We start from the raw sequence: 13,443 nt of genomic DNA, 5'->3' as shown, positions 1-13,443 counted from the left end.
AGGTGTTATGATTCACATCTTAATAATTGAAGCATGGTTCGTTTATAACTTGTGATTGTCATCTCAAAATGAAAGCCAAACAAAGCTGATTTAACTTGGTGATTACATTGGATGGAAAGGTGATGAAAGCAATCAGGAACATTGATGAGTTCAGGGTGTATCTGTCATGTATCTATCCATCTGACGTTTAGGTTGTGGAAAGCCTCAATATAAATATTATGCATTAAAGTTCACATCTTATGGCTCCACGAGCTCCAGATTTAGATGACTTTTCTTTGCAATCTGTCTATCTGAATGTGGATAGGGAACGTTCAGCTGGACTGTGGAGGGGTTGTCCTTTGTTGGATGATGTATGTAGCTAAGCATGCAAGTTGGCCTTATCTAACATTAATCACATTAATATGGATTTAATGTGCGTGGTTGTGCACGCGCACACATGCTGATTGATCGCTGTGATGCAAGTATGTTTGGAGCTAATTGTAGCGCTCTCTTTTCCCAATAAAATCAAGAACCCAACAGCTCTTTTGAGGGAAACGCCCACACCCGAATACAGAGTTATCCCTCCCTTCTTTTGAAGCGGACATCCAACCCTCTTCCACTTCTGCGCTAGCACAAGCGACTCTTTAAAAGTGTTCCATAATACGATCCCGCCTAACATTAGCTCTGCTGTTCCGGGAGGAGTGCGTGTGCGTGTGCTTGGGACATGCCTTTGCAGATGTGAACGCTGCCGCTTTCAGACTTTGCAAATCGCTTTTGAGCACAGAACCACCGAACAAGTATCTAAACAATGGCCATCCTGAATCGTTTTACGACCGCATATTGGAAGAATCTTCAAGGCGACCCGCGGAAGAAGCAGCTGTTGATTTTACGCGCCTTACACAAGTCGGCAGCCAGCGAGGCTTCTGGGATCTCTGCAGCTGGAGAAGAGGCCATGCCTGACAAACTGATCACACCGCAGGATGTCGGAGAGAAAACCAGAATCATGACCCTGAAGGAGATGCCTGGACCCAGCATCATCGGCAACTTGATCGAGTTCATCTGGAAAGACGGGTTTAGCAGAATTCATGAAATTCAGGTAATGTTGTCCAAACATAACGTTACCTTTCTTTGTGTTTTGTCTCGTCTTGGATGTTTGATTCAATCATTTGTTTGCTTCTCCCAGCGATGGCCGCGAGCCCATGTCATCGTTAGCCAAATGTGTCACCTATGCGTAAAATGGCACAGGCAGTTGCGTAAAAGTGCACCAAGAGTCTTGTCAACTTTCCATTCCAGGTAACGAGTTTTTTTTATAGCAGGATTCAAGCGACACTGAAAGCACCATCTCCACAACAATATACAACAAATCATCGTGTTGTAAATCACGTTGCTATCAGGCTGTAGAGAACATCTTTCAAAAGCTGTAAAAGAAAATATCAAATTAGCAAAGCCTTGATGTCAAAAAACAAAAGCAGCGTACAAAATAAGAACCTGTTTTGGTTTTGTTATTTCTTATGATGGTGTCGGGACAAGTAGTTGCTCATCTTCAAGGAAGCGGACCCAAACTGACTGACACCCACTGTAATGGCTAAAAGAACCGTAAACTCTAATAAACCCCTCTTTCGGTCTTAATTTAATCATCATCGGGGCAGCCTGCAAACATTAACATTTACTATAGGCATTGAAATATTGACATTGGCTCTTACTGACAGTCAGACAAAAAAGTTGGTATTTAATGACTGATGACCAAATGAAGATTCAAGTAAGGCTGCTGTAACCGACTGCATCTACTGGATATCACAATGTCTGCCAGACGATACTAATCTGCTGGATACCTTCCTTAGCTCGACCATTATGACTGATCATGATTATGATCCACTTCAATTAGATGCAATCAAAAATACATTAACATATCCGAGCTCAAACATAGATCTGACCATATAGCCTGTATCTGCATATACATGGCACGTGGGTGACTGTGGGTCAGTAGTTGGCAGGAATGTCTTTCAATCCGAGGATCCGCAGTTTGATCCCCGCTCACGGCCTTCGTATATGTGCAAGACAATTGATCGTAAATTGCTCCCCATAGCTGTGTCTACGGTGTATGATTGTAAGTCGCTTTGGATAAAAAGCGTTGCTTAAATGAAATATAATGTAATAATGTGATGTAATATATGCTGCGTTACTTTACATTTAGATTTGATAGATCATCCGTCAGTCTAAAGGAGTCAGATCAGTGGATTTCCTCCAAAAGAAACTACAAAATGTTTTTGTGTGTCTTCTGCTTTTATAGATGGAGCACAGGAAGAAGTATGGCAAAATCTTCAAATCCCGTTTTGGGCCCCAGCTGGTGGTCTCAGTGGCCGACCGTGACTTGGTGGCTGAGGTGCTGAGGGCTGAGGGCGTGGCCCCTCAGAGAGCAAACATGGAGTCCTGGAAGGAGTACAGAGACATGATGGGCAGTTCCACTGGCCTTATCTCAGCGTGAGTTGCCCTTTAACCTGTGAGTTCGGAGTTCAAGGACCTCCTGAAATTTGTGATTTCTATATGTGTAGAGGGACAGAACACACAACTCGGTCGAGGCTACATTTCCAGTGTTGGCTCACTCGTAGCATGCATTCCCTTTTACTCGTCAAAAGTCTGTTTTTGTATCTAGGAACTCTTTTGGCATCAATACTCAAAACAATAATAGTTGTGAAGCTGTTGAAAAAACCCTCAACAGCTTCACCCCATATATAATTCTTCATGAAAACAAATCTGTTTCCTCCTAAACAGTCTGTGAATGTCCCGCATTATGACAAAGCGACAGAGGGATGCCACAGATTCTCCTTGTGTCTCGTGTGTTCTCCAGTGAGGGAGAAGATTGGCTGAAGATGAGGAGCGTGCTCAGGCAGCTCATCATGCGTCCCCGTGATGTAGCGGTCTTCTCTGATGGCGTAAACGAAGTGGTCGATGACCTCATCAAGAGAGTTCGGATTCTGCGCGCCCAGGAGCCTGACGGAGCAACTGTCGTCAATGTGAATGACCTCTTCTTCAAATATTCCATGGAAGGTTTGTAAATACACTACACAGGGTGTTTGTGAATTAATTTGATGTTGGGAAGGGTGGATTGGAAAAGGATGGCGCATTCTAGTTATGGAATGGGAGCTGGGGGGGGGGGGGCGGGGGTGAGGCCTTCAGAGAGGACAACCTGTAGGCGGGAAGAGGTGATTGCAGAGACAAGAGACAAATAAACACTGCACATTGTGATGCACCTGCCTTACATTCCAGTTGGACTTCAGGAACACGGGATGGGAAGGAACCCTGGCAGCTTTCCAACTGTGCAAAGAAACCATTGAAACTCTTCTTTGCCATTGTCTTTACAGGTGTAGCAGCCATTTTGTACGAGTCCCGATTAGGCTGTTTGGAAAATGAGATTCCCCAGGAAACCCAAGACTACATCGCCGCGCTGCACCTCATGTTCAGCTCCTTCAAGACAACCATGTATGCCGGGGCCATCCCCAAGTGGCTCCGACCCGTCATCCCCAAACCATGGGAGGAGTTCTGTCTCTCCTGGGATGGCCTCTTCAGATTCAGTAAGTGTAGTCATATTAACCTCAATGGGCACCAAACAAAACACTTTTTTAGTATACTTGTATGTGCCTGTGGATGATCTGCTATCAGTAACTAGAGTACTTTCATAATAAAACTGGCTTCCAGCAGTTTAGTACTACATTGAAGCAGCGGCGGTAGAGCTAGCCTGATTTGTGGCCCCTCAGGCTTCCAAAGACTCTGGACACTAAGGCATTTGATGTTGTTCATTTGTAGTCCCTACGCACAAAAGCCATCATCAGGAGTGGGGTTTTCAGGTTTGACCAAGCTTCTCCAGAGCCACAGAAGAAATTATACAACTTTTTTTCCCAGGAGCTCTCTCCGTGGTAAATCGTTCTAATGCTTCAAGATTTCCTGTGCTTTTTTTCAGGATGACTGAAGGAGCTTTTAAAGAAGTTGTTGACTTTTAAAAGGCAAACAATAGGCATTTTTGCATTCTGCAAAAACACAGTTGAGGCAGAGAGATGTAAGACCTAAAGTACCACTTCACATGTTTCCAGAATGGCTTCTTCCGAACATCATTATAAAATAGTTTATCGTCTATGAGTAAATATGTTCGCTAATGCTTTCTCTGTGGTTCTTTTTAAAAACAAAAACGGTACAGCTTGGTTCTGGTTCAGCATTTGGAAAATTGTTTTTTTCTTTTCAAATAAATAGCCTGGCATCAATTGAAAGGAATTTTGATTTGCATATAGATCTCTACCGCGCTATAATGGGATTGTGGGAGTAAGAGGCCCCTCTGTTAAAGTCTTTGTTTATTTCTTCCATTTCCTTCACTACCCTCATTCAGTTCTCCTTCTCCTCGTCCGTTTCACTCATCCCAACTTGTTTTACTCCGTCTAATTCCAGGCCGGTTACACGTTGATAAGAGGCTTGGCGAGATCAAGGGACAGCTGGAGCGGGGAGAGGACGTGAAGGGGGGACTGCTCACACACTTGCTCATTACCAAGGAGATGACCATGGAGGAGATTTACGCCAATTTAACGGAGATGCTACTGGCTGGGGTCGACACGGTGTGTGTGTGCCTGTCTTTAATTCCATGTGCAGGGAGTAGTATGAGCCGTGTCGGAGAGGTTCTTTAGCAGGAGCTGGAGGGGTTTGGAGTTGCACGTGTGCTTTTCTGTTTATTTCAGTCTTGAGTTTCAGGGGTTGGGTTTCTGGCGCCACTTCCATGCCTCTGTGTGGCTGTGCCAGCGTCGGGTCAAAGCAGTGAATCGGGAGGTTACACAGTATCCCACTGACAAACTTGTTCTCACTCAGATCTGGTTTCTTGTCATTTGTCATTGTCTGTTCCATAGGGTACACACAGGGGGAGCTTTTGTCTTTTGTCTTTTCTTTTTTCTCTCCTTTACCAGACCTCTGTGGTGTCTGTCTGTCTGTGTGTGTGTGTGTGTGTGTGTGTGTGTGTGTGTTCATGTGTTTTGACATAGGAACAACATTTTAAATAATTAAGACTTTTAGTTGAATGACATTGAACTATCTTTTCGAGGGAAAGTTTGACCTTTTTCTAATTGGCAGATTGCAGAATAGCGAGCAGAGACATGACATAGGGTCTCAGCCTCCTAAGTCATCAGACGCAACACAATTCAACAGACCGAAAGTCAAAGGTTCACAAAAGATATTTGAAATGAAACAAAAAATATTACTGGAACTCTAAAATATTTGTTTCCGTTAATGCTCGATGTTCCAACTGCTTCACACTTGATTGGCATGTGTTATCTGCACCTGTACTGTGCACAGTTCCTGCCTCATTTGTTTGGGGTACTGTCAGATTAATGATGATTATGGGTGTAGAATGTTTTGTTCTGAGCCGGGGGCCAAGGGATAAAATGGTGTGTGTGTTTTGGTTGAACTTGTGGTAACGGCCACAGCCTGGTAGGGGGTGGACTTGGCTGAGCCATTACCTGACCCCGTGGAGCATTCCCCTTTACTCAGAGCACACACAAGGTGTCAAGACACATTGTCTACAGTCAGAGTTATATCCCAGACTGGTAAGAGGTGTGATGAGGGGGAGAAAAAAAGAGTTGGCCTGAGGAAGAGTGAATCAAAGGTTTGGAGGCTAGCGTCATGAGCGGGGGAGACAGACGAGTTAGGTGAAACAATATGTGTTATAGACGGGGGAAGCCTCAGCCTTTCAGAGCTGTTTTTGGATAAGCTTTTGTCATATGATTCCTCTCTAGCATTGTTTGAGGTGTTGCCAGCATCTGTCCCAGCTGGGGTTGATTGGTTGCAAGTTGATTCGATGGGGAGAGGGGGATGACAAGGTGGGAGGGAGAATCTGAGGAAGAACAGGGAGAAGAGGGAGGGGGAGATGTAACGGTGAGAAGGATGGTGGGGCTTATACAAGGATAGAGCCTCTTTTGATCATTAGTTAGTGAGAGATACTGACCTCTGTAGTGTGTATTCAGTGTGATGTTGAGAGGGGGGGGCGGGACAAAGCTAGACATCAGATACCAGTATACATCATGAAAGGCATGGGTGGAAAATGGATGAGGCTGGATGAAAAGATAGGCAGGTTTCCAGGAAAAAAAGATGTGGATTGGGGTAACAATGCATTTGGTACAGGGATTTAAAGATATGACATGAATACAGGAAAGATGATTTGCTTCTCTGCCTGCATCATTTAAAATCATTTATCAATGACCTTATAATTCTGAAAAAGGAAGAGTCGAGAACAGAAGATGGGAGGATGGGAACAAGTTGGTAGTGCGGTCACAAAAGAGGAAACACAAATCTGTGTGTGTTTGATGACAAAGGGAAACTACGAGATGGGTGGGAAGTGTGTGTGCGTGGGGAGGGAGAACAGCGAGATCTGGCAAAATATCAGAAATTGTAGAACCAAAGTGAGGTAGGACTGGTTTCAAATTTTTTTTTCTTTTGATGTATTTAATAATTAGGATTATTTTCAATACTACTTATCCTTATCCTTATACCCTGTAATGCTGCTGTTGGAAAAGTGTCGAACAATAGAGTGCCTTTTTAATCAAGGTGGATGAGAGGCCGGGGGATTAGGAGCTCTGAGTGCAGCTGGTGGAGTGGAATTGGGTGTCCTCGCAGCACGTGGAACAAACACCCTCTTCCTCAGACGCTCACCGTTATGCAACTTCACAGAAACTGATATCAGCTTTCATTGCAGTCAAACTTATTGCAAAACATCAAGAAAAAAAGGAAAAATCTCCAGCGATTTTTAATTTAAGCGCAAATGAACAATACTAATATGTTACACATTCAAAGAGTTATGTTTACTACTGATTAAAAAAAATTACATAATAATAATAAGAGGGCTTTTTCTATTTTACCAGACATCATTCACCCTGTCCTGGGCCAGCTACCTGATGGCACGGCACCCGCATGTACAGCAGCAAATATTTGAGGAAGTGAGCTCAACTCTGGGACCAGGAGCAGTAGCCACGGCCGATGATGTCCATCGTCTGCCTCTCGTCAGAGGGCTGGTCAAAGAGACACTCAGGTGCAGGCTGCATGCATAGTTCTACTCTTCATGTATTTCTTCTTCACTAGCTGTCAAAGTCTCAAGTTTTCGGTTTGCTCCTGTTTGCTTGCGGTGTTCGAGACAATTCGGCAATAGTTACATATACTTTAAAAGTTAGGCCTTTGCTTTATTCAATATGTTGAAATCTTGAATGAATGAATGTATAGTGCGGTTGAATAACAGTCTTTGTGTACCACTCCCTGGGAGCAGGCTTTTTCCAGTTCTCCCTGGAAATGGACGGATTACCCAGGATGACTTGGTTGTGGGCGGATACTTCATCCCCAAAGGAGTAAGACATAATAGATGCAAGTCCTGTCGAGTGTGCATGTTGTTGAAGAAAAGGCATGGCCGTGAAAGAAGGCAGAAACATTACAGTGGGACCAGATGTAACATGAGCCTGCATTACTCATACGTCTCTCCCTTCCCCTCTTGTACACACATGCATTGTCCAGCTGTTTTCATGACCCAACTGATGGCCTTCTTTTCTCAATGTTAGACTCAGTTGGCCCTTTGTCACTACTCCACATCTTTCGACGAAGAGAACTTTGCCGATGCTTCAGACTTTCGACCGAATCGCTGGATAAGGAAAGATTCCACGGATCGGGTCGACAACTTTGGCTCAATTCCCTTTGGCTACGGCATCAGGAGCTGCATTGGCAAGAGAGTAGCCGAGTTAGAGATGCATCTAGCTCTCACAAGGGTAAGGGAATACTTGACCACGCACAATGTGTGTTCAAAACATAAAAAAAATATATATATATATATATAAATAAAAAAAGCCAGATCCAGAGACAACTCGAGCAAGTTTCTCGATCAGATCTTCAGGTTTTCATTTTCGACAACACAAATCACTGAGGAAAACAGGAAAACATTTACTTTATAAAACTGAATAATCAATGTAAATGCTAATTAAAGGTCTATCCTGCCTTTTTTACATCGGGCTTTTGAGACGTTTGCAAGCTTAAACACCCATTTAAACATGACGTCAGTGTTTCGTTGAGTCATTTAATGGAAAATGGACATTCTTTAACTATTCTAGTCAGTGTAGAACAAAGAAAATCTTTGAATATTTATGAAACCATCAACCTCAATGGCCAGAGGAAGTGTCCAAGTTCCCAGCATTGCTACTAAAGATGTTTGGCTTTAAAGAAACTCGTATAAATGTACTTGCAGGCAATGAGTCATGTACGCTGACTGACTTTTGTGTCTTCGTCACCTGTGCAGCTCATTCAAAGGTTCCGCATTTGCATGTCTCCGCTCACCGCTGATGTCAAGGCCAAAACCCACGGCCTGCTGTGCCCTGCTGCCCCCATCCACCTGCAGTTCATCGACCGGGAGAACTAGACTGACTACATCTGTTCTACTGTACGTTTTTATTTTCAAAGCACTGATTCATTATTAGTTTTATTTCATTTCTTTTTTTATTATACTGCTTTTAGGACACCTTCTCTTGTTGGGTGACATTGTGACACATTGTCTTCGTAAAACCTCAGTCTCAGACACAACCTGTTGGTTAGTGAGGAGCACACAGAACCAGTACTGGACCAGTAATTTAAAGATAGAAGCTGTTTGAAGTATATTATTTGTATGTAGTGAAACAAACTGCAGTTTGGCCTGTTACTACTTCCATGTATTCTATGCAAAATAGTGAGTGGAAAAATTAACTATAATCTTTAAACTCAAACTTTATTTTGATTATATTAATGTGCATATGTGTATGTAATGTGTGCACACAATTTAAAACCATAATCGCATTGTTTCTTTCTGAAGTGCGATAATGTTGAAGAGTATGAATGTACTGAAAAGCATCTCTTTTGATAGTTACAGTATGTATATAATGAGCTTTATTTTAAGATATTTGTATTTTTATTGAGAGGGATAATGTATGTGTTACTGAACAGTTTTTGCAAGAGGGAAGAGGTGAGTTGTTGGATCGTGCTATTGGGAAGGATCACACTAGTTTGAAGGGAAGAAAATGGATTTTGTAATTATTTACTATTTTATCTTTCTGTATCCTTTTACACTGTAGTTCCAGTAAAACTGGGAAATAATAAACATTGAACTATTATTGTAAACTGTTTTTCCCTTTGTTCAGGTCTTTAAGTCCACAACATGTTTTATATCAGTTTCACCTGTGCCTCACTGTTTAAGGTTAACAAAACAATACCGGATGCATTTATTTTACTACAAACACCGAGCATTTTCTTTGTGTCCTCTGAAATTAAAAAAAAACCCTTTATGTGCATCAGTTGCTGCATTCACACTGATGCACTGTAATCAATAGCTTCATGATTCCAGTGACTAAATCATGTGCCCCCCAGCTTTGTTCAAATTCACCAAAGACCACATGAAACGCCATGCAACACATGGCCTGTGTTATTATCGTTTTCAGACGCTGTAGTTAGCCAACACCTCTGGATCCAGAGTGGGCTTCTAAAGGAGAGGTTTAATTATGGGGTCCAAGAGACAGGTAGACATGTTAGAAGTAGAAACCGTTGAAGATAATTGGTCACGGTTGATGGGAGAAAAGCCATCCAAATATACACCAGGGCATACAGCGGTTTCCAAGGCCATTCCACTTGAGGACAGATTGGCACTGGTTAAGGGCAAAAGATTATTAATCTTGTGCCTAATAGTTTAAATCTTTTCATTAAAGAAGTTCATAAAGTCATTACCACTGAGGTCTATAGGAATACTCGGCTCCACAGAGCTGTGACTCTCTGTCAGCCTGGCTACAGTGCTGAAGAGAAACCTGGGGTTGTTCTTATTTTTTTCTATTACTGATGAGTAATAGGCTGCTCTGGCATTACGGAGGGCCTTCTTATATGTTTTAAGACTATCTCGCCAAACTAAGCGGGATTCTTCGAGATTAGTTGAACGCCATATGCGTTCAAGCTTTCGTGACGTTTGCTTCAGTTTGCGGGTCTGAGGGTTATACCAGGGAGCAAACCTCCTCTTCCTCACTGTCTTCTTCTTCAGAGGGGCTATCGAGTCCAGTGTCATTCAAAGTGAGCCTGTGGCACTATCAACAAGATGATCAATCTGGGACGGACTAAAGTTAGACCAGGAGTCCTCTGTTATATTGAGACGTGGTATCGAATCAAATACAGAAGGAATCGCTTCTTTAAATTTAGCTACAGCACTGTCAGTTAGACATCTGGTGAAGAAACTTTTGACTAACGGAGTACACTCCGGTAGTATAAATTCAAAAGTTATGAGGTTGTGGTCTGACAGAAGAGGATTCTGTTGGAAGACGTTCAAATGCTCAATGTCAACGCCATAAGTAAGAACAAGATCAAGCGTGTGGCCAAAGCTATTAGTGGGTTTCTGTACTCTCTGACAGAAGCCAATCGAGTCCAACAATGAGATGAATGCAGCACTAAGGCAATCATTATCAACATCCACATAGATATTAAAATCTCCTACAATAATAACTTTCAATTTTAAGAACCAAACTTGATATAAATTCTGAAAATTCAGACATAAACTCTGAATATGGACCTGGTGGCCGGTACAGAAGCACAAATAGAATTGTCTGTAGTGTTTTCCAGGTTGGATGTGAAAGACTAAGAACAAGGCTTTCAAATGAGTTGTAGTTTAATTTAGGTTTAGGATTTATTAATAGGCTCGAGTCAAAGATGGCTGCTACTTATTTCGTAAGTTTGAACACTACCCAAGACCTCTGGGTGAATTCAATTTGTTTTCATTATATACGAGTTACTTACGCAGGAGCAAAGTCTTGGATGTCATTTGGATGAAAGATTTTTTGCCATTAATTCCTTTCCAGTTTATGGACTTGGCAACATCATCACTGAACATGCGGGCGAGGATGTTCCACGTTTAGCATCATGTCCTCCGATCGTTGCCAGGGAGGACATCTAAAATGGATCGAAAAAGTACTATTAATATTTGATACTTTACAGAATGTTTTAAAAAACATTTCCATCAAACGGGGTATTATCGAGTGTTAATTACATACAATAGATTTTAATGAGCTTTTGCGTGAGATTCTTAAAACAAAAAAACTCACCACACTCTTCTTCATTAAAATGTTGGCTGGATCTTTGAGCTGTTGCTCAAACAGGTCCACTTCCTCCATTGTGGTCAACGGAAACAGAAGTCAGTTTTTGTCAGTCTCTGGCCCTTATCTCACCAAATAAAAACTATAACTTAATTGTAACTGCTCACATTAGAATAATAAGAAGAATAAATACTGAACCCTAACCCAAATACCACAATTCTCCCGGAGAATAGGTCTCAGTGGCCTCAAGTGAATACTGCCGCAGTTGCTTGGTGGAACTTCCAACTGAGAACTGTACAGGTGAACCATGTGTACATGGACACTTCTATGAGTTTTAGCTAAAAGAGCCAAGATGTTTTTGTCCATTAGCTTTAGTGTGTTTGTGCATTTAAGAACTTGATTTTCCTGAAATAAAGTTTTACAAATGTTTTAATTACACACTTAAGACCATAAATTGAGAATTTGTTGAAATCTGGTCATTTTAAAGTTAAACAGGTTATACAATTCCCTCTCAAACTTCACAAAGCAATGTTAGCGGCAGCCAAAAGAGGAGGGAAATCTTACGAAAACGAGCCATAATTCGACAGTATCAACACAATTCAACACTTACCTAACTACTTCTGGCGCGAAGAGCTGCAGGTTTGAAAATACCCGTTTGAAAAGTCGAGGCGCAGAAGTAGGAGGGGCTACAATTTGGAGCATCCGCCTGGGGTCCGCATTAACACCGCTGTTTGATGGTCTATCTGGGTATCACTGTACTGTGTGTTATGATAGTAATTGTTATATATAGCATGTGTGCATAATTGTTCAATCCCATGCATCGGCTGGTGTTTTGCAAGTGAACCGACATGAAAAGAGTTTAACAAAATATCTAGCAGGTGTTAATTAAATGGAAATTAAACCTGCAGCTCTTCGCGCCAGAAGTAGTTAGGTAGTTGAATTGTGTTGCAAGACCAACTCTCCATTAGTTTTCCTCTCCTTATCACAGGTGTGATGACAGGTAAGCCCCAATCCAACATGCAAACAGCTTTTATAAGGAACATACTGGTGGTTTGGCAAGTTGAAGCTTATTCAAATAAAATAACCTCCAAGGGAATAATACTTGATGAACAGTCACAACTACATAATAATGCTACATGCTACACTAGGAGAGTGATGAAGGCAATAAACTAACTCAGTAATGCCAGAAACACCTACCTAAAGTTTGCTAACAGTGTGCTCACCTGTGTGCGTGATTAAATATATCTCTTGTTCTGCCTTTTTTGTGATATACATGCCTAAAGGTGTCTAATATTTCTTTATTTTTATTAATATCTCAGTGAGCCAGCATGCAGGCAGCAATAGGGCCAATGAACAACTCAGTGGAATTCTCTAATCAATATTATTCATTACACCTGTGTTTGACAAGTTACAATGACTGCTGTTAGCGAGGGCTATTAATATAAAAAGGTAGTAGTGAGTTTATTTGGGGTAAAACAAATCCAGTGCAGCTAGCAAACCCACACAGGGGTTTTCCCTTTGGTGGCTAATTAGGCTGCTGCTCATGGAGCAAGGCTGAATTAAATGATGTGATGTCACCAAACTTAATGGACCAATGATGAATGTGTATCTTCTCCCACGTCAATACAGTTGCAAAGAAAGTCATTTCATAGTGAGTTTGTATTATGATTGAATTAGCTGTTCTGCAATAAAAGAGTCTCCCCCTAGTGGGAGACCCTTTTAAATCACTTAATGTTCACAGTTGTGAACATTGAGTGTTTCATGCACAGTATGGTGTTCAAACACCCTTGATGAAAATGTGACTGGCAGTTTGTTTTATATAATCATGTTGATCTTTTTTCTTCTTCTTGCTTTTCACTGTTTTATACCATGTAAAGCACTTTGTAACTTCTTGTGAGGCACTGTTCTTTTACGTTTTACAGTCGTAATCCCTATTCAGCCCATTCAAATCAATCTGCTGTGTGGTGTTGTGCTCTGACTGTATATGAGAGAACTACAGCAGACACTGTGTATTCTGTGTTGCAGGGCTGATCCTGGCTCTGTCCGTCGAGCTTCCCATTTCTAATATTTCTATATGAGTGATGCACAAACAAAGGATGCCTTGTGTTTCTCCAAGCTCTGCCACACTGCCACTCACTTACCAATGTTGTGAGGAGGGACTCAAGATCGACAAAAGAATCAGTCGCCTCATTCTGCCCATCTGGACCAACATCAACATGGATGGAACTGTCATTTACGAAGTGGTCGCAGCAGTTTTCATTTCCCAAATCAACCACATCGATCTAGACTTGAACACGTTCATCATGATAGCGTAAGCTGCTCTTCCTGTTCTTTAAAAACGTTTGGCATCATCATCATAGCCAAA

General features: G+C 41.8%; 1 protein-coding gene across 2 annotated transcripts; it reads left to right on the top strand.

Annotated features, from left to right (window-relative positions):
* Nucleotides 1–634: 634 nt before the first annotated feature.
* On the top strand, nucleotides 635–9,125 carry LOC130192606 (cytochrome P450 27C1). 2 transcript variants are annotated; one of them, XM_056412697.1, is made up of 9 exons: nucleotides 635–1,075; nucleotides 2,270–2,460; nucleotides 2,828–3,027; nucleotides 3,342–3,551; nucleotides 4,417–4,580; nucleotides 6,870–7,036; nucleotides 7,268–7,346; nucleotides 7,554–7,757; nucleotides 8,282–9,125. In XM_056412697.1, the coding sequence occupies exons 1-9, from the start codon at nucleotides 788–790 to the stop codon at nucleotides 8,399–8,401; spliced, it is 1,623 nt and encodes a 540-aa protein (XP_056268672.1). In that variant the 5' UTR covers nucleotides 635–787; the 3' UTR covers nucleotides 8,402–9,125. The 2 variants fall into 2 exon arrangements, with proteins under 2 accessions (XP_056268672.1, XP_056268673.1); XM_056412698.1 differs by lacking the exon at nucleotides 635–1,075 and adding an exon at nucleotides 1,193–1,272.
* Nucleotides 9,126–13,443: the final 4,318 nt, after the last annotated feature.

Source organism: Pseudoliparis swirei, chromosome 4 (genome assembly GCF_029220125.1).
Source record: "Pseudoliparis swirei isolate HS2019 ecotype Mariana Trench chromosome 4, NWPU_hadal_v1, whole genome shotgun sequence".
NCBI lineage: Eukaryota > Metazoa > Chordata > Actinopteri > Perciformes > Liparidae > Pseudoliparis > Pseudoliparis swirei.
Note: the sequence above shows the minus strand (reverse complement) of the source record. Positions and strands in the feature narration are given on the sequence as shown.

What these genes read in the sequence shown, in the direction of transcription:
- LOC130192606 (XM_056412697.1), top strand. Translation starts at nt 788, where the DNA reads ATGGCCATCCTGAATCGTTTTACGACCGCATATTGGAAGAATCTTCAA. An exon ending in CTTCAAATATTCCATGGAAG is followed by an intron (nt 3,028 to 3,341) that starts GTTTGTAAATAC and finishes TTGTCTTTACAG; the next exon opens with GTGTAGCAGCCATTTTGTAC. An exon ending in TACTGGCTGGGGTCGACACG is followed by an intron (nt 4,581 to 6,869) that starts GTGTGTGTGTGC and finishes CTATTTTACCAG; the next exon opens with ACATCATTCACCCTGTCCTG.